General features: G+C 41.8%; 1 protein-coding gene across 3 annotated transcripts in view; it reads left to right on the top strand.

Annotated features, from left to right (window-relative positions):
• The first annotated feature begins 1400 nt into the window (after positions 1-1400).
• ZDHHC17 (zinc finger DHHC-type palmitoyltransferase 17) overlaps positions 1401-19787 on the top strand; it is a 121777-nt gene continuing 103390 nt past the window's right edge. For 2 of the 3 annotated variants that reach the window (XM_064283793.1, XM_064283790.1), the window contains exon 1: positions 1402-1588. In XM_064283793.1, coding sequence (XP_064139863.1) covers positions 1496-1588 — 93 coding nt within the window. In that variant the 5' untranslated portion in view covers positions 1402-1495. Of the gene's footprint in view, positions 1589-19787 lie in introns of all 3 variants that reach the window. The other variant, XM_064283792.1, reaches the window with a different exon arrangement.

The raw sequence follows: 19787 nt of genomic DNA, 5'->3' as shown, positions 1-19787 counted from the left end.
TGGGGACTGAACAGATAAAATGCAGTGGTGCTGGGACAGCAGGCACAGATAAAACCTGCTGCAAAATTAACAGAAAACCTTGTTTCTCCCAAGGCCATGCAGTCGCTGTAAAATGCCACAATGACCTCTCCTTTGAGCTATTACTGCTTTCTAACCAATGACGCTCCAGGCCTGCTTTGCTGTTTTCATTTATCATTGGGGTTATCAATTACTAAACTGCCCTCGCCTCACGACAGCACCTAATCCCTAGTTAATCCTTGTTTCTTTTAATCCCGCCTCAGAAACCGTGTCCAATCCATAACTGATTCCCAATCTCCCTATGCCCTCATCACACTTCTTTGGCAGCAGCCCAAACTTTACAAAAGACGCTTCCTCCTTCCTCTTGCCCAGCTTATACTACGCTTCCTCTGGAGTGCTCTCCCTCCTGATCAATAAGTAAATCTGATGATGTCGAACTGCAGGCTTGTTCCTGACAGTTTTTGGATGATTTGGTTGTAACACGAGGCAGGTTAGTGTCAGTGTCTGTCATATACTGTTTTATGATCTCTGTAAATATTCCCGAACAGTTTAGATTCACAATTTTTCATAGGTCAAAACGAAGATAAATGCTTTCTAACACTGACCTATCAGCCCCTTCCTAGGCCCCAATATCCTTCCAAAAAAATGGCTTTAGTCATTTTAACTGATTAGAATTTCAGCGAATTCAGTTTAAATGACTTCAATTCTAAGTTCCTGGGTTAAAGTAGTACATGAGGGATGGGCTCTGCGCGCAAAAAAAATTTTTTTTATATGGTTACTGTTAATTCGAGATCAACGAGGACAGGTTGTTATCATTTTTAAAAAAGACGTTTCCAGTAGGAAACCCCAAGATTTATCCGCGTTTCCTCTCCCTTTCCCCCTGCGGAAGCATAGGATGCGGGTGGCCTTTTTTGAGTGAGGACGGCCGCGGTGCTTCTCCGGTCCCTAAGCATGAGAGCCTAAAACCTCCCTGGAGTCGGGTGATGGTTTCCCCGGGTCTCTGAGGAGGGGTCCCCGAGCTAGCGAGCGGGGCGCGCGGGGCGAGGACTGCCTCCGCCGGTCGGGGGAGCGGACCTTGGACCTTGGTTACGGGTAACCGGCGCTCCGTCTTCACTCCCGCGCCGCGCTAGGTTTCCCAAGTTTACGCCTCAGTCGTCCAGCCGCCACCGTCTCCTCCACTAAGAGGCCAGAGGCACACATCTGCCTCCGGCCGGAGACCCGCCCCCGGGCCGCGACGCCCACGTCCAGAACAGTCCGCCAGCCCCAGCGCAGTGCAGCAGAGCGAGCTCCCGCCCAGGGCCGGCCGCTCTCGCGCGCACGCGCGTAGGGACCCGCGCCCTCCGAGAAGCGGGGGGAGCAGAGGGGGCGTCACGGGGGGAGGGGAAGGAGGAGAAGGCGGCCGCGTAGCCTCCGGCGGGGCTCGCGCTCGCCCTCCGCCTCGCCCGAGCCCCGCGAGGGTGAAACGCTTTCTCCCGGCATGCAGCGGGAGGAGGGATTTAACACCAAGATGGCGGACGGCCCGGATGAGTACGATAGCGAAGCGGGCTGTGTGCCCCTTCTCCATCCTGAGGTGAGGTACTGCGCTGAGCGCATTTCTCGCTCTGCGTACCCCCAACCTTTCTCCCTCAGACTAGCGGAGGGCGCTGGTTTGCATGTGTGGGGCACTGAAACGTGCCGAGGTTGGGGAGGGCGGGGAGGCGAATTCAGGCCCGAGAGCGGCTGCGAGCGGATAACGGGGGAGGAGATAGCGGGGCGGGCCCGGCCGGGGCGGTCTCTGGGACTGAGTCCCTGGCAGTGCCTGGAGGAGAGGTGGAGGTGTTTATGGTTCTGCTCTGTCGCCGTGCTCGCGGATGCAGAGGTGGTGGGGGCCTGGTGCTGATTTGGAACCGCAGCTTAACCCCCTAGCCTTGCTTCAAATCTCTTGGGGACGAGAGGGAAGCGCGTCTGGTTTTGATTTCTTCTCTTTTCCTTCGTTAGGGGTGAATGACAGTACCTGGCTCTACCATTCAACTCACTGTGGGGGAGTGTAGAGTAAAAACACAGTTTGTTGGGCAAAGTGATGACCTTCCAGGTTGTGCCATACGCGGCACCTTGGGGCACCTTGTGTCGGTGCCCTCATTTGAGCGTTTGTCCTTAAGCGATTAAAAAGAGAGGTCAAAACTTTTGAGAATTCTAGCCTCGCTCTCACATTAACTTGTCAAAGTACTGTTTTTTGTAAGAAACCGGAGGACGGTAGTGCAACACGTTTCCCATCACAACATGAGTATCTTCCCATGTAAGTAAACAGTGCCGCGCTCCAGGATCGGTCATATTCTGTACTTGTTTACCTCTTAGTTTATGGCTGAGCTAGTGCTAGTTCAGGCCTGGGAGCAATTCTAGCTCTCAGTGAACCGCAGTGATGTGCGGATGGGGTGGGGGCACTGCTTTCTGAAGAACTGGGATAGTTTTTATGAGGTTGAGGGATGAAGACAATCGGTGTGAATCCGGTGGGGAAACATGGAAGTCTCTACCAGGTGGTTGGTTATGCATTAGAATGATTCTGTTTATTGCTGGAGTTTGGTCTGTACTGTGCTTGCTTTTTTTTTTTTTTTTTGTAAAATGTGAATAAAGACAAGCACTTTTCCATACTGTGTGTTAATACTTAACCATCTTATGGTTCATCACGTTGGTTTATCAAAAACAAATGGGACAGTTTCTTAGGACTATGCCTTGGCCAGTCTTGAATGTTCCTTAGAAGGGAGAGGATGGCGAGACTTCATCTCTGGTACTTTGGGTATGTTATCAGGCGAATCCAGTCCCTGGAGAAGGACATCATGCTTGGTGAAGCAGAGGGTCAGCGGAAAAGGGGAAGACGCTCAACAAGATAGATTGACATGGTGACTGCAACAATGGGCCAAACATAGCAACGATTGTGAGGATGGTGCAGGACAGGGCAGTGGTTCATTGTATTGTTCATAGGGTTGCTATGAGTAGGAACCAACTTGATGACACAGAACAACAGCAGCTGTGGATTTATGACAAATGGAACTGTATAGTAAGACTAAACGTTTTTTTGATAAAAGTAGTAACATTTTTTGAACTGGCATAGCAGACATCTCTCTTTTGGTTCATACTTAAAAAAAAAACAAAACCAAAAAACACATTGCCATTGACTCATAGTGGTCCTATAGGACAAAATAGGATGGCCCATAGAATTTCCAAGGCTGCCACATCTTTCTCCCAAAGACCGGCCGGTGGGTTCAAACAGAACCTCCAGCCTTTCAGTTAGCATCTGAGCACTTTAACCATTGTGCTGCTAGGATATGTCAAGAAATAGATGAAGTAGTTTTCATATAATGCACTGAAAATTTTTCTAAGAAATATTTCTATTTATATGTTCCGGAGAAAGTATTTCAAATACTGAAATGTTTATTCTGTGTATTTTAACATTCTGTTTTTCATAAACTTTTGCTTTGTAAAATAGTATGGTATTTGCTACCTTAAGAGTAATTTTAACTTGTAACAAATCCAGCAATTGCTTGGTATAATGGAATGGACAGTAGGCTTGAAGTTTAGAGACCAATCTTCAAGTTGACCGTTAATGTATTACTAGAAAATTGATTTTCTCGTCTTTAAAATTAGGAGCGTGGTGGATCAATGGTTAATGCTGGGCTGCTAATTAAGCGCTGGGCTGCTAACTGGAAGGTCAGCAGTTATAACCCACCAGCCACACTGCTGGAGAAAAGACTTGGTTATCTGTTCCCGTAAAGATTGCAGCCTAGAAAGCCCAATGGGGCAGTTCTGCTCTTCCTATAGGGTTGCTATGAATGAGAATCGATTCGACAACAACAAAAGTGGGAGTTGGAATAAATGGTATCTCCCATTCCTTTTAACTCAATAAAAGCAAGATCTGATTAGCTTTGATGCTTTGTGTCTTAAGCTTGTAACTATATGGGCTGAGGTCTTCCTGCTTTCTTCACGCAGTTACTGTTATATTAACACTTGGTACGGACCTGGTACATTCTGCTACTTCCTAGCAGTTGTTCTTGGCCAGGCTAATTATCTGAGCTCTAGCTTCTTCATTTATAATAACCAGGTCATTGTATCACATCCCATTGCCATCAAGTCAGTCCGACTTATAGGGACTTCACAGGACAGAGTAGAACTTCCCCTTAGTGTTTCGAAGGCTGTAATCTTTACAAGGAGCCCTGGTGACGTAGTGGTTAAGAGTTTGGCTGCTAACCAAAGAGTTGGCAGTTTGAATCCATCAGTTGCTCCTTGGAAACCCTATGGAGCAGTTCTACGCTGTCCTATAGGGTTGCCGTGAGTCGGGATGGAGTGAATGGCAACGGGTTTGGTGTTTTTTTTTTTTAGTGCATACAAAAACAGACTGCCACATCTTTCTCCCACAGAGTGGCTGGTGGGTTTGAGCCTCTGACCTTTTGGTTAGCGGCAAAGTAATAATGGAATAACAACAAAAACAAAAAAGTTGCCAGTCTAGGCACTTTCAACTCATGGCAACCCCATGTGTTGCAGAATAGAACTGCACTCCATAGAGTTTTCATGGCTGTGACCTTTCGGAAGCAGATTGCTAGGCCTTTCTTCCGAGACACCTCTGGGTAAGTTCAAACTGCCATCCTTTCGGTTAGTAGCTGAGCACATAACCATTTGTCCCACCCAGGGAGTCCTGGGAAATAATAAGCTTACCTAATAAGCTGTTGCAAGGATTAAATGAGATATGTTTCTTTTTTTAAATAAACATAGTTTTCATTTGCCCTTGAAAAGAACCCATTCTCTGTTTTGGTAAGCAAATGAATTAATAATACTTTTAGCCCCTTTTTGGAGAGAACATAGACTTTGAGTCAGTCTTGGGTTTCGATTTTGGATTTGCAGTATTACATGACCTGAGATAAGTACTTGATTTCTTTATGCTTGCATTCGTTTGTCACAGAATGGAGATGTTGCCTAGTTTATTGGGCAGTAAGGAATTGCTACTAGGTGCTGTTGAGTTGGTTCCGACCCATAGCGACCTTATGTACAACAGAACAAAACGTTGCCTGGTCCTGTGCCATTCTCATTCCTGTGTTTGAGCCCATTGTTGTAGCCACTGTGTCAGTCCATCTCATTGAGGGCCTTCTTTTTTTTTTTGCTGATTCTTGACTTTACCAAGCATGATGTCCTTCTCCAGGGACTGGTCCCTCCTGATAACATGTCCAAAGTACATGAGACAAAGTCTCACCTTCCTCACTTCCAAGAAGGATTCTGGCTGTACTTCTTCCAAGACAGATTTGTTTCCTCTTCTGCCAGTCCACGTAAGGGATTAGGAGAGACTATAGGCGGAGGTTGAAGAACTGGCACATTGTGAGTGCATGTATGTCCTTTTCCTCTATCAGAGGAAGGAGGGATAAACAGGAACAAGTTTTATTTTACTTCTTATCTTTGGACTTAGTACTGTGTTGGTCACAAAGTAGTTTCTCACTAAATATTTGTTGAACAGATGGATTATTTGTAGGATAAAGAAATTAACCATTGCTCAAATCTCTCTTTAGTATGCAAATTCTTCACTATTAGAACCTTTCTTAGTGGGTTATATAATTACCTGTGTTTTAGAGGTACTTGTTGTAAGAGATCCTTGCTTTTTAATTAATTAAATAATTTACACACTTAGCTAAGCGTTTATACGTTTGTTTATCTCGGATTGAATCAGGCACTGTGCAGCACTTGTAAGACTTGAGGATTTTTATGGTAAATTCAATGATAGGCGATATAGCATACATGGCAAGAGTTGAGACACTGCTGACAGACTGGCTTGGGGTTTAATCTGGGTTACGCCACTTACTGTCGTCATAGTCGAATTACATTTTTCTTATTTGTAAAATTGGATTAATAGTACCTACTTCTAAGAGTTATTGTGTGGGTTAAGTGAGATAGTGTTTATAAAGCAGTCATCAAAGACCTAGATGCGCAGACTGCCAACCAAGTCTAACCTGAAGGCACTGACGTATAGTACATACTGAAAACCAAAAACAAAAACCTATTGCCATCAAGTCCATTCCGACTCACAGTTACCCTATAGGACAGAGTAGAACTGCATCATAGGGTTTCCAAGGAGTGGATAGTGGATTCAAACTGCCGAACTTTTGATTAGCAGCTGAGCTCTTAACCACTGCACCACCAGGGCTCTAATACCTACTAAAAGGGAAGCTGTTTGTATTTTGTTTCCTTATGAAATAGGTGGTTATTCATTTTATTGTAATGAAAGAAATTAGAGGCTCTTTAGTACACTGGAAAAACTGCAAATCAGCATTTTAGGGTGCTGTGACTGAGCTAGTGGTTATATAACCGCTTCCAGTTTCTTTCTTTTAAATTAAGATGCTAGACTAGGTGATCTCTAAGATTTCTTCAGCTCCATGTTCTGATTGTAAGTTGTGATTTTTCAAGATCAGCCTTTTGATTGCCCATTAGGTACATAGCACTGTGCTAGGTTATATGAGTGAAAAGAAAATAAATAGGATAACTTTAGCTCACCCGAGGTTAATGACCTAGTTGGGAAGGTATATACATGTGAAACACTTAAAAGAATCCAATTAAGTGCTGAATTGAGTAGCATAGCCTATAAGCCATGTCAGATCCCTGCCATCCAGAATGGTTAGAAGAAAGACCTTGGTAGAGGGACAGAGACCATAGTTTGGTCTACGGGTCCAGCTGACTTGCTATCAGCAGTCTTCGATTTCATCCACTAGTACATCCTTAGTAAGCTGTCTCTGCCCTTTAATGGAATGAGGCGACAATATCCCTTTCTGCTGGAGTGTTACAGGGGCTCTCTGCTTCAGAAAGCTCTGACTCAGAGCTTTGAACTGGATTGCCTAATTATCTAGGGCTTTCATCTGTCTTCCTTTTTTTCTTAATTTCAGAACTTCTGCTACTGCTTTTTCTCTAGCTAATGACATTTCTTTTGTTTAGAATATTAAACTAAAACATGACTAGGTCTACTGTCTTCACAGATTTCATAGAATCTACCTTCTGAAGCTTTTCCTTAGTGAAAGTTATTTTGCCTTTTTCCATTATTATTTTTGCCCTATTATGTGTATAGAGATACACGTGTGTGTACATATGTAAACAAGTTTTGTAATTTGTTTTCAAAAAGCCAATAGAAAGTTATTTTGAAAATTGCCTTTATTTCTCTCTGATAGGTTACCAGCACGTATTTTCTCTTCAGAGTAATCTTCTGCAGTCTCTAGGAGCTGATACCTTTTTTTTATTCAGCAAAAAATGCAATAGATCATGTGATTACAATTTAGATTTGAACATAGTACCATAAGCATATACTGAGTCAATATATGTAAAATGAAATGGTGATGAATTGGTGAGTTCATGGATTGTGGCAAAGCCAAGGTTGAAAATTAGTCACTTACAGAACCAAAAAAGTGTGTTCAGTTTTGAGAAATACCATTTTCCTGTTTTGGCTCCTTTGTTTCACTTTGCTCAGTTTTTTAACTTAATTTGGGAGAATTAACCCAAAAGTATTTAAGAGTGGACTGTGGAATGGGTGGATGTAAGAGTATATAATGAGCTCTGGTGTTAGGCTGTTTACATTCAAGTCTTGGTTTTGCAACTTCTTAGGCTTGGGCTCCACGTCAAGTTATTTTACTTTCCGTACCTCAGTTTTTCAGGGAGCCCTGGTGGCATGGTGGTTAAGCACAGGGATGCTAACCGAAAGGTTGGCAGTTCGAATTCACCAGCCATTCCGCGAGACAAAGATACGGCAGTCTGCTTCCATAAAGATTATAGCCTTGGAAACCCTGTGGGGGCAGTGCTGCTTTGCCCTACAGGGTCTCTGTGAATCGGAGTCGACGCAATGGCACAGCACCATGACCCCAATTTTTCAGTCAATGGGGATATAGTGGTACCCACCTCATGTGGTTGTTGTGAGGATTAAATGAGTTAATACATGTAAAGCTCTGTACCTGGCACATAGTAAACACAATAAATGTTAGCTATCAACATTGTGGAAGGAAGGCAGTAAAATCTCAAGTTGATAAATCAAAAAATAGTATACAGATGTATGGATGCAACTGAGTAGCTAAAATAATTAAAATTGGTTGCTTCTGGAGTTTGAGGAAAGGGACCCTGGTGGCACAGTGGTTAAAGTGCTCTGCTGCTAACTGAATGGTCCGTGGTTTGAACCCACCACCCTCCGCTGGGAAGGATGTGGCAGTCAGGTTCCATAAAGAGTGTTGTTGTTAAGTGCCTTCAAATCCATTCCTGCTAAGTGATCCTGTGTACAATAAAATGAAACACTGCCTGATCCTGCACCATCCCCCCAGTCTTTGCTATTTTTGAGCCCATTGTTGGAGCCACTGCGTCAGTTCATCTCACTGAGCGTGTTTCTCTTTTTCGCTGACCCTCTACTTTGTCAAACATGATGTCCTTCTTCAGGGACTGGTCACTCCTGGTGCTAACATGCCCAAGGTATATGAAATGAAATCTCTCTTTTAAGAAGCTTTCCGGTTGTACTTCTTCCAAGGCAGATTTATTTGTTCTTCTCGCAGACCATGGTATATTGAATATTCTTCACAAGCACCATAATTCAAAGGGCATCAGTTCTTCAGTCTTCTGTATTCTTTGTAGAGCTGCTCCATAGTGTTTCCAAGGAGCAGATGGTGGATTTGAACTGCCGACCTTGCTGATACAAGGTTGTATCATCTGTATATCGCAGGCTGTTGACTGAGTCTTTCTCCATTCCTGATGCCGCATTTTTCTTGATCCAAATTTCTTGGATTGTTTGCCCAGCATACAGATTGAATAAGTATGGTGAAAGGATACAGCCCTGACACACACCTTTCCTGACTTTAAACCTCACAGTATCCCCTTTTTCTGTTTGAATGATCTCCTTTTGGTCTATGTGTAGGTTCCCCATGAGCACAATTAAGTGTTCTGAGATTTCCATTTTTTGCAATGTTATCCATAATTTGTTATGATCCACACCGTTGAATGCCTTTGTGTAGTCAGTAAAACACAGGTAAACATCTTTCTGATATTTCCTTTCAGCCAAGATCCATCTGACATCAGCAGTGATATCCCTGGTTCCACATCCTCTTATAAATCCGGCTTGAATTTCTGGCAGTTCCCTGTCAGTGTACTGCTGCAACCATTATCGAATTATCTTCAGCAAAGTTTTGTTGTAGTTATTGTTGTTAGGCGCTGTCAAGTGGGTTCTGACTCCTAGCGACCCTATGCACAACAGAATGAAATACTGCCCAGTCCTGTGCCATCCTCACAGTTGTTGATATTCTTGAACCCATTGTCTCACTGAGGGTCTTCCTCTTTTTTGCTGACCTTCTGCTTTACCAAGCATGATGTCCTTCTCCAGGAACTGATCTCTTTTGATAACAAGTCCAAAGTATGTGAGACGTAGACTCTCCGTCCTTGCTTCTAAGGAGCATTCTGGTTGTACTTCTTCCAGGACAGATTTGTTCATTCTTGTAGAACTGTTCCATAGGGTTTCCAAGAAGCGGTTGGTGGATGTGAACTGCCAGCCTTTTGGTTATCAGCCGCACCGAGCCACCAGGACTCCATGCGTCTGTCAGTTTGTCGTACTGTGGGGGCTTGTGTGTTGCTCTGATGCTGGGAGCTATGCCACCAGTATTTAAATACCAACAGGGTCACCTGTGGTGGACAGGTTTCAGCTGAGCTTCCAAACTAAGACAGACTAGGAAGAAGAACCTGGCAGTCAACTTCTGAAAAGAATTCGCCAGTGAAAAAGCAATATTTTACTTGTGGTAATATTAATAATACTGTTCGAAAATGTCCACATTCTGTTGAATCATCTTTCTTTGAAATGGGCACAAATATGGATCTCTTCCAGTAGGTTGGCCAGGTAGCTGTCTTCCACGTTTCTTGGTGTAGACTGGTGGGCGCCTCCAGTGCTGCGTGTTTGTTGAAACATCTCAGTTGGTATTCTGTCAATTGGAGGCTTGGAGCCCTGGTGGCGCAGTGGTTATGTGATACGGCTACTAAACAAACAGATGGCAGTTCACATCTACCAGCCGCTCCTTGGAAACCCTGTGGCTCAGTTCTACTCTGTTCTCTATCACTATGGACTGGAATGAACCTGACTGAAACGGGTTTCGTTTGGTTTTTGTATAGATGCAGATAAAAGTCTCACAGTTGTCTGCTCCTGCCAAACACATACTTGTCTCGTTCCTCAGAGGTTCCTCTACTTTTGTGTCCACTCAGACATTTTCTTTGCATGTAGAAATATATATGTTTATATACCTGTTGCCATCAACTTGATTCTGACTCATAGTGACCCTATAGGACAGAGTAGAACTGCTCCATAGGGTTTCCAAGGAGCTGCTGGTGGATTTGAACTGCTGACCTTTTTTAGTTAAGTAGCCACGCTCTTAACCACTGAGCCACCAGGAATCCATATTTTTATATACATGCTTGTATATATATTTTTTGTATTTACTACACAAATGATTTCATACAGTATGATAAAAAAAATTTGCATTTTTTCCTGAATACAGTTTGGACTTCCATTTTAGCACATAATGATCTGTCCCATTCTTCGTAAACTCCAGACCTGTGCTGTCTGCTGTGGTAGCCATCAAAGATACGTTGTTTTTGTTGTCAGGTGCCATTGAGTTGCTTCCGACTTACAGCGACCATATGTACAACAGAACGAAGCACTGTCTGGTCTTGCGCCATCCTCACAATTGTTGCTGTGCTGAGTCCATCGTTGCAGCCACTGTGTCCATCTATCTCATTGAGGGTCTTCCTCTTTTTCGCTGACCCTCTCTTTACCATACCAGGCATGATGTTCTCCAGATCCATCCTGATAACATGTCCAAAGTATGTGAGACTTAGTCTCGCCATTCTTGCTTCTAAGGAGCATCCTGGTTGTACTTCTTCCAAGACAGATTTGTTCATTCTTTTGACAGTCCTTGGTATATTCAGTATTCTCCAACACCACAATTCAAAGGCGTCAATTCTTCTTTGGTCTTCCTTACTTAGAGTCCAGCTGTTGCATGCATATTAGGTGATTGAAAACACCATGGCTTGGGTCAGGCATATCTTAGTGTTCAAGGTGATAGCTTTGCCTTTTAACACTTTAAAGAGGTCTTTTGCAGCAGATTTGCCCAATGCAGCAGGTTTCCTGGGATTTTCTATGAGACAATCATATCATCTACAAATAGGGACAGTTTTGTATTTTCCTTTCGAACCTGTATGCCTTTAATTTTCATTTTTTTGCCTCATTGCATTGGCTAGATCTTTCAGCACTGTGTTGAATAAGAACAATGAGAGCAGGCATTCTTGCTTTTTTCCTTGATGTTAAATGGAAAACATTGTCTTTCATCATTAAGTGTAATGTTGTTAAAAGCTGTTGCTATGGAGTCAACTCTGACTTATATAGGACAACTCTATAGGACAGAGTAGAACTGCCCCAGAGGGCCTCCAAGGCTATTAATTTTTTTTTCTATCGTGCTTTAGGTGAAAGTTTACAGCTGAATTTAATTTCTCATACAAAAATGTATACACACTCTGTTATGTGACATTAGTTGCAGTTCCCGTAATGTGACAGCCCACTCCGCCTTTCCACCCCAGGTTTCCTGTGTTCATCCAACCAGGTCCTGTCTCTTCCTGCCTTCTTATCCTGTCTGCAAACAGGAGACACCCATTTGGTCTCATGTATCTGTTTGAACTAAGAAGCACACTCTTCACAAGTAATATTTTATGTCCAATGTAATCTTTGTCTGAAGAGTGGGCTTCAGGAATGGTTTTAGTTCTGGGTTAACAGAGTGCCTGGGGACATGGCTTCGGGGGTTCCTCCAGTCTCAGTCGGACCATTAAGTCTGGTCTTTTTATGTGAATCTCAGTTCTGCACCCCACTTTTCTCCTCCGTCATGGACTCTCTGTTGTGTTTCCTGTCAGGGCGATCATTGATGGTAGCTGGGTACCATCTAGGTCTTCTGGTCTCAGGCTGATGGAGTCTCTGGCTTATGTGGCCCTTTTGTGGCTTGGGCTCATATTTTCCTTGTGTCTTTGGTGTTCTTCTCCTTTGCTCCAGGTGGATTGGGACCAGTTGATGCATCTTAGATGGCTGCTCGCAAGCTTTTAAGACCCCAGATGCGACTCACTAAAATGGGACGCAGAATGTTTTCTTAATAAACTTTGTTAGGCCAGTTGACCTAGATGATCTCCAAAACCATGGCTCCCGGATCCCAGCCCCAGCTACTCTGTCCCTTAAAGTGTTTGGTTGTGTTTGGGAAACTTCTTAGCGTTTGGTTGAGTCCAGTTGTGCTGACTTGGCTATCAATCTTGATGGAAGCTGACTGCTAAATCTTTCTCTCGTGGTGTGTTTGGTGGGTTTGAACTGCCGACTTTTTGGTTAGCAGCTGAGTGCTTAACCACTGCACCACCAGAGCTCCCAATGTAATGTTACTTGTAGGTTTTTGTAGATGCTCTTTTATCAAACTGAGTAAGTTGCCCTATGTGCCTGTTTTTCTGAGAGTTATTATCAATGAATGGGTGTTGAATTTTACCAAATGCTTTTTCTGCATCAGTTGATACAGTCATACGACTTTTCTTCTTTAGCTTATAATATGGTGAATTACAATAATTTTCCAATACTAAATCAGCATGCATACGTGGAATAAGCCTTGCTTGCTAATGTTGTGTAATTCTTTTTATATGTTGCTGAATTCTGTTTGCTGATATTTACATTCATTCATGAGGGATATTGGTTTTTTTTTTTTTGGTACTGTCTTTGGTTTTAGTATTGGGGTAACAGCTTCATAAAAAGAATTGGAAAATGTTTTCTTACTCTTGTTTTCTGGAAGAGATTTGTAGAATCAATGTTAATTTTTTTCTTAAACATTTGGTAGAATTCATTAGTGACGCTATCTAGGCTCAGGGATTTTTTCTCCTTGGAGTTAATTTCAAATTCAGTTCCATAAAAGTTAAAGGGTTATTCAAATCATCTATTTCATATTGAGTGAGTTGCGGTAGTTTGTGTTTTTTGAGGGATGGTACATTTTATCTAAGTTTTCAAATGTATGCGTGTAGAGTTTTGTGAGTATTCCCTTAATTGTTTTGATTTCTGCAGGATCTATAGTGATATCTTTTGTTTCATTCCTGGTGTTACTGATATGTGTCATCTCTTTTCTTTTACTTTGTCAGTCTTGTGAGAGGTTTGTCAATTTAACTGATCTTTTTAACGAACCAGCTCTTTGTTTCATTAATTTTTGCTATTTTTCTGTTTTCAATTTCATTGATTTCTCTTTCTAAATTTATTAATCTCTTTCTTCTGCTTGCTTTGCTTTTATTTTGCTCATTTTTCTCAGTTCTTGAGGTGGGAGCTTAGATGATTGATTTCAGACTTTTTTTCTTTTCTAATGTGTTCTATAAATTATCCTCTCAGCACTGCTTCAGCTGTGTCCTGCAAATTTCCATTGTCATTCATTTCAGTATGTATATTTTTATTTCCCTTAAGACTTCCTGTTTGACTACTGGATCATTTAGAAGTATGTTGATTACTTTCCAAGTGTTTGGAGATTTTCCTGTTCTCTTTCTATTAACTGATTTCCTTGTGACAAGAGAACACACACTGCATAATTTTAATTCTTTTAAATTTGTTGTAATTTGTTTTATGGCCCAGGATATGGTTGTCCTGGCATGTGATCCATGGACACTTAAAAGGAATATGGGATGGAGTGTTCCATAAATGTCAATTAGATCTTGTTTGTTAATGATATTATTAGTTTTTTGTATCTTTGCTGATCTTCTGTTTGGTTGCTGTGTTAATTGTTGAGAGAGGGATGATGAAGTCTCCAATCCTAAGTATGAATTTGTCTATTTCCTCTTTTAGTTCTCTCAGCTTTTCAAAAATCAAAGTAAAGTTCATATAACATAAAATTAACCATTTCGAAGTGTACAATTCAGTGGCATGTAATGTATTCATGTTTTCATCACCAGAATAGAAAACCTCATACCCATTAAGCAGTCAGTCCCCATTCTTCCTTCCCTCCAGCACCTGGCAACTGCTAATTTGCTGTCTTTATGGATTTATCTGTTTTAGATAGTTCATATAAATGGACTCATAAAACATGACCTTTTGTGGCTGGCTTCTTCACTTAGCATAATGTTTTCAAGATTCATCTGTGTTATAGCATGTATCAGTACGTCAAAACTTTTATGGCAGAATAATACTCCATTGTGTATATATATACACCACGTTTTGTTAATCAATCCATTTGTTGATGGACATTTGGGTCGTTTCAACCTTTTGGCTATAGTTAAGTGCTGCTAAGGCTATTTGTGTACAAGTATTTCTTTGACAGTTGTTTTCAGTTCTTTTGTGTAGAATTGCTGGGTCATATTGTTGTTTTTAGGTGCTGTTGAGTTGGTTCCAACCCATAGCAACTTTGTGCACAACAGAAAGAAACACTGCCTGGTCCTGTGCCATCCTTACAATCGTTGTTATGCTTGAGCTCATTGTTGCAGCTACTCTGTCAGTCCACCTCATTGAGGGTCTTCCTCTTTTCTGCTGACCCTGTACTTTGCAAGCGTGATGTCTTCCTCCAGGGACTGATCCCTCCTGACAACATGTCCAAAGTATGTGAGACGCAGCCTTGCCACCCTTGCTTCTAAGGAGCATTCTGGGTGTACTTCTCCTAAGACAGATTTGTTCGTTCTTTTGGCAGTCCGTGGTATATTCAATATTCTTCACCAACACCACAATTCAGAGGTGTCAGTTCTTCTTTGGTTTTCCTTATTCACTGTCCAGCTTTCACATGCATATGAGGCAATTGAAAATACCATGGCTTGGGTCAGGTGCACCTTAGTCTTCAAGGTGACATCTTTGCTCTTTAACACTTTAAAGAGGCCCTTTGCAGCAGATTTGGTCAATGCAATGCGTCTTTTGATTTCTTGACTGCTGTTCCTGTGGGCATTCATTGTGGATCCAAGTAAAATGAAATCCTTGACAACTTCAATCTTTTCTCCGTTTATCATGATGTTGCTCATTGGTCCAGTTGTGAGGATTTTTGTTTTCTTTATGTTGCGGTGCAATCCATACTGAAGGCTGTGGTCTTTGATCTTTATTAGTAAATGCTTCAAGTCTTTTTCATTTTCAGCAATCAAAGTTCTGTCATCTGCATGACACAGGTTGTTAATGAGTCTTTCTCCAATCCTGATGCCCCGTTCTTCTTCATATAGTCCAGCTTCTCGTATTATTTGCTGAGCATACAGATTGAATAGGTATGGTGAAAAAATACGACCCTAACACACACCTTTCCTAACTTTAACTGGGTCATATAGTAATTCTATTATAGAATATAGGATTATTGGGTCATAGTTTTTGAGAAACCACTCAACTGTTTTCCATAGTGGCTGCACCATTTTATGTGCCCATCAGCAGTGGACAGGGGTTCCAATTTCTCCTTATCGTTGCCAACTCTTATTATTTCTTTTTTTTTTTTTTTAATTATAGTCATCCCATTGGGTGTGAAGTGATATCACATTGTGGTTTTGATTTGCATTTTCCTAATGACAAAAATGATGAGATAGATTAATTACTTTTGTGTGTGGCCTTTCTAGCCATGTCTTGTAACTCCTACCCCGGTGATTTTGTAATAGGATAATAGCGGCCTACGAAGAGGATTGGTCAGTTTTGCCTTCAAAGAGATCCAATTCTAGAGCAGAGAGAAGCCCACCACCAAGAAGGGAGATACCTGGCAGCAGGAGATGGTGTGGTGGGCTTCCTGGCCCACAGAAAGAGAAAGCTAAGTGCTTTTGAGTAGAGACTAAGGGCCAGGGAGAGGCATGTCTTCGAGCACAGCTGGGAGAAGCTATCCTGATGGGAGAACTGTATCTTGAGTGTTCCTGAGCCTGAATTGTTACTCTTAACTTCCCTAATAAACCAATAATCGTGAGTGTGGTCTGTGAGTTCTGTGTAGCCTTGCAATGAACCCGATACAGTGCTGTGGGAGGGACGATTGGTACCAGAGTTGGTAATGATGGCAGAGGCTTATTTGGCCTCCACCTCAGGAGTCAGCCTTCTGCTGTTCATCTTGGTTCTCCTTGTGGGGTTGGAGGAGGTCAGACGCCGCCTGCCTCCAAGCAGTTTTTAAAATGATGAGCATCTTTTCATGTGCTTGTAGGCCATTTGTATATCTTTGGGGAAATGTCTATGGCAAGTCCTTTCCCAATTTTTTAATTGGGTTGTTTGTCTTTTTGTTGTTGAGTTGTAAGAATTTTTTGTATATCCTAGATACTAGATGATTATCAAATACATGGTATGCAAATATTTTATTTTGGTGGTTGTCTTTTCTCTTTCTTAATAATGTCCTTCGATGTGGAAAAGTTTTCTAGTTTTGTTGCAGTTCAGTTAATTTATATTTTGTTGCTTATGCTTTTGATGTTATATTTAAGAATCCATTGCTAAATCTGAGGTCATAAAGATTAACCCCTATATTTTTTCCTAAGAGTTTCATGGTTTCAGCTCTAGTATTTAGGCTATTGATCCATTTTGAGTTAAATTTTTGTGTATGGCGTGAGGTATGGGACCAGTTTAATTATTTGCATGTGAATATCCTCTTGTCCTAGCACGATTTGTTGAAGACACTGTTCTTTCTCCATTGAATGATCTTGGCATCCTTGTTGAAAATCAAGATGGCCATAGATGTATGGATTTATTTCTGGACTCTCAATTCTATTGCAGTGGTCTTTGTGTCTATCCTTATGCCAGCAACGCAGTGTTTCGATTACTGGTAGGATTGTAGTAAATTTTGAAATCAAGAAGTCTGGGTCTTCTAACCTGTTTTTTTTTTTTTTTTCAAGATTGTTCTGGCCATTTGGGGCCCCTTTCAATTTCATATACACTTTAGGGTTGGCCGTTTCTGCAAAAAAATCTGTTGAAATATTGATAGGGATTGGATTGAATCTGTGGTTTACTGTTGTTAGTATTGCCTCTTTACTAAGTGTTCCAGTCCGTAAACACAGGATGTCTTTCCATTTACTTAAGCCTTTATTAACTTTCTTTCAGTAATGTTTGATAGTTTTCAGTATACAAGTTTTTTACCTTCTTGGTTAAATTTATTCCTATGTATTTTATTCTTTTGGATGCTATTGTAAAAGGAATTGTTTTCTTGATTTCATTATCAGATTTTTCAGTGCTAGCACATGGGTTTTTGGGTTTTAGTATATGGAAACCCAACTGATTTTTTTTATATTGATCTTGTGCTTTGCAGCTTTGAGGAATTGCTTATTGGCTTAGGTAGCTTTCTTGTGAATTCTTTGGCATTTTCTATATATAGGATCATGTCTTCTGCGGACAGAGATAGTTTTACTTCTTTCTTTCCAACTTGGATGCTTTTTATTTATTTTTCTCCCCCAGTAGCTCTGGCAAGATCTTTCAGTGCAGTGTTGAATAGCGGTGGTGAAAGTAGGCGTCCTTGTTTATCCCTCATCTTGGGGGGAAAGCTTTCAGTCTTTCGCATTGACTATGATGTTAGCTGTGGGTTTTTCATAGATGCTCTTTAGCACATTGAGGAAGTTCCCTTCTATTCCTAGTTTTTTGAGTGTTTTTTTAATCATGAAAAGGTGTCACATTTTGTCAATTGCTTTTTGTACATCAGCCAAGAAAATCGTATGTTTTTTTCCCCCTTCACTCTATTAATGATGTGCATTACATTGATGGTTAAGTAGTTGGCTACTAACTGAAAGGTTAGCAGTTCGAACCCACCCAGTGGCTCCGAGGGAGAAAAACCTCACAATCTGCACCCATAAAAACTTAATAAAGATCTAAGCCTAGAAAACCTAATGGGGCAGTTCTGCTCTGTCACATGGGGTCATTGTGTGCGATGGTTAATGTTATGTGTCGCCTTGGCTAGGCTGTGATTCTCAGTGTTTGGACAGACACTATATAATCACTTTCCATTTGTGATCTGATGTGAGCAGCCAGTCAGTGAAAACGGAGCTTCCTTGGGGGGTGCGGCCTGCCTCTACTATGTAAATGAATATTCTGGCAAAGCTAGCTCTCTTTCTTGACCCTGCACTCTTCTCATCGCCTGACCTTCAGGTTCTTAGGACATAAGCATGCAGAAGTCTCTAAGACCTGGAGATAGAAGACCAAAAGGGAAGAACACACTCTGCATTTCTCAAGTTGAAAGAACTGAAGAAAAAATTCAAGTCTCCAATTGCAATATTGAAGGATTCTATGGGGAAAATATTAAATGACTCAGGAAGCATGAAAAGAAGATGGAAGAAATACCCAGAGTCATTGTACCAAAAAGAATTGGTCAGCGTTCAGCCATTTCAGGAGGTACCATATGAACAGGAACCAATGGTACTGAAGGAAGAAGTCCAAGCCGCCCTGAAGGCATTGGTGAGAAACAAGGCTTCAGGAATTGACGGAATACCAATTGAGATGTTTCAGCAAATGGATGCAGCGCTGGAAGTACTCACTCATCTGTGCCAAGAAATTTGGAAGACAGCTACATGCCCAACCGACGGGAAGAGATCTAATATTTATGCCAATTCCCAAGAAAGGTGATCCCGTGAATGGAGAAATTATCAAACAATATCATACACAAATAAAATTTTGCTGAAGATCATTTAAAAGCAGCTGCAGCTGTATATCGACAGGAACTGCCAGAAATTCAAGCCAGATCCAGAAGAGGGCGTGGAACCAGGGGTATTGTTGCTGATGTCAGATGGATCCTGGCTGAAAGCAGAGAATACCAGAAAAATGTCTACCTGTGTTTTATTGACTATGCAAAGACACTCAACTGTGTGGATCATAAAAATTATGGATAGCATTGCGAAGAATGCGAATTCCAGCACACTTAATTGTGCTCGTGAGGAACCTCTACATAGATGAAGAGGTTGTCCTTTGAACAGAACAAGGGAATACCGATTGGTTTAAAGTCAGGAAAGGTGTGTGTCAGGGTTGTATCCTTTCACCATACCTATTCAATCTGTGTGCTGAGCAGATAATCTGAGAAGCTGGACTGTATCAAGAAGAATGGGACATCAGGGTTGGAGGAAGACTCATTAACAACCAGCGATACGCAGATGACACAACCTTGCTTGCTGAAGGTGAAGAGGACCTGAAGCACTTACTGATGAAGATCAGTATAGATTGCACCTCAACATAAAACAAAAATCCGGACAACTGGACCAATAAGCAATATCATGATAAACGGAGAAAAGATTGCAGTTGTCAAGGATTTCATTTTTCTTGGATCCACAGTTAACACCCATAGAAACAGCAGTCAAGGAATCAAAAGACACGTTGCATTGGGAAAATCGGCTGCAAAAGATCTCATTGAAGTGTTGAAAAGCAAGGATGTCATCTTGAAGACTAAGGTGTGGGTGACCCAAGCCGTGGTGTTTTCAGTCACCTCCTGTGCATTGTGAAAGCTGGATGATGAATAAAGAAGACTGAAGAGGAATTGACACCTTTGAATTGTGTTGGAGAAGAATATTGAATATACCATGGACTGCCAAAAGAAATAAATCTGTCTTGGAAGAAGTACAACCAGAATGCTCCTTAGAAGCAAGGGTGGTGAGACTATGTCTCACATACTTTGGACATGTCAAGAGGGATCAGTCTCTGGAGAAGGATGTCCTGCTTGGTAGAGGGTCAGTGAAAGAGAGGAAGACCCTCAATGATATGGATTGACACAGTGGCTGTAACAATTGTGAGGATGATGCAGGACCGGGCAGTGTTTCGTTCTGTTATACATAGGGTTGCTGTGAGTTGGAGCCAATTTGATGGCACC

This window comes from Loxodonta africana, chromosome 4 (assembly GCF_030014295.1).
Source record: "Loxodonta africana isolate mLoxAfr1 chromosome 4, mLoxAfr1.hap2, whole genome shotgun sequence".
In the NCBI taxonomy this organism is placed as follows: domain Eukaryota; kingdom Metazoa; phylum Chordata; class Mammalia; order Proboscidea; family Elephantidae; genus Loxodonta; species Loxodonta africana.
The sequence above is the reverse complement of the archived record's forward strand: the minus strand, read 5'-3'. Positions and strand labels throughout refer to the sequence as shown.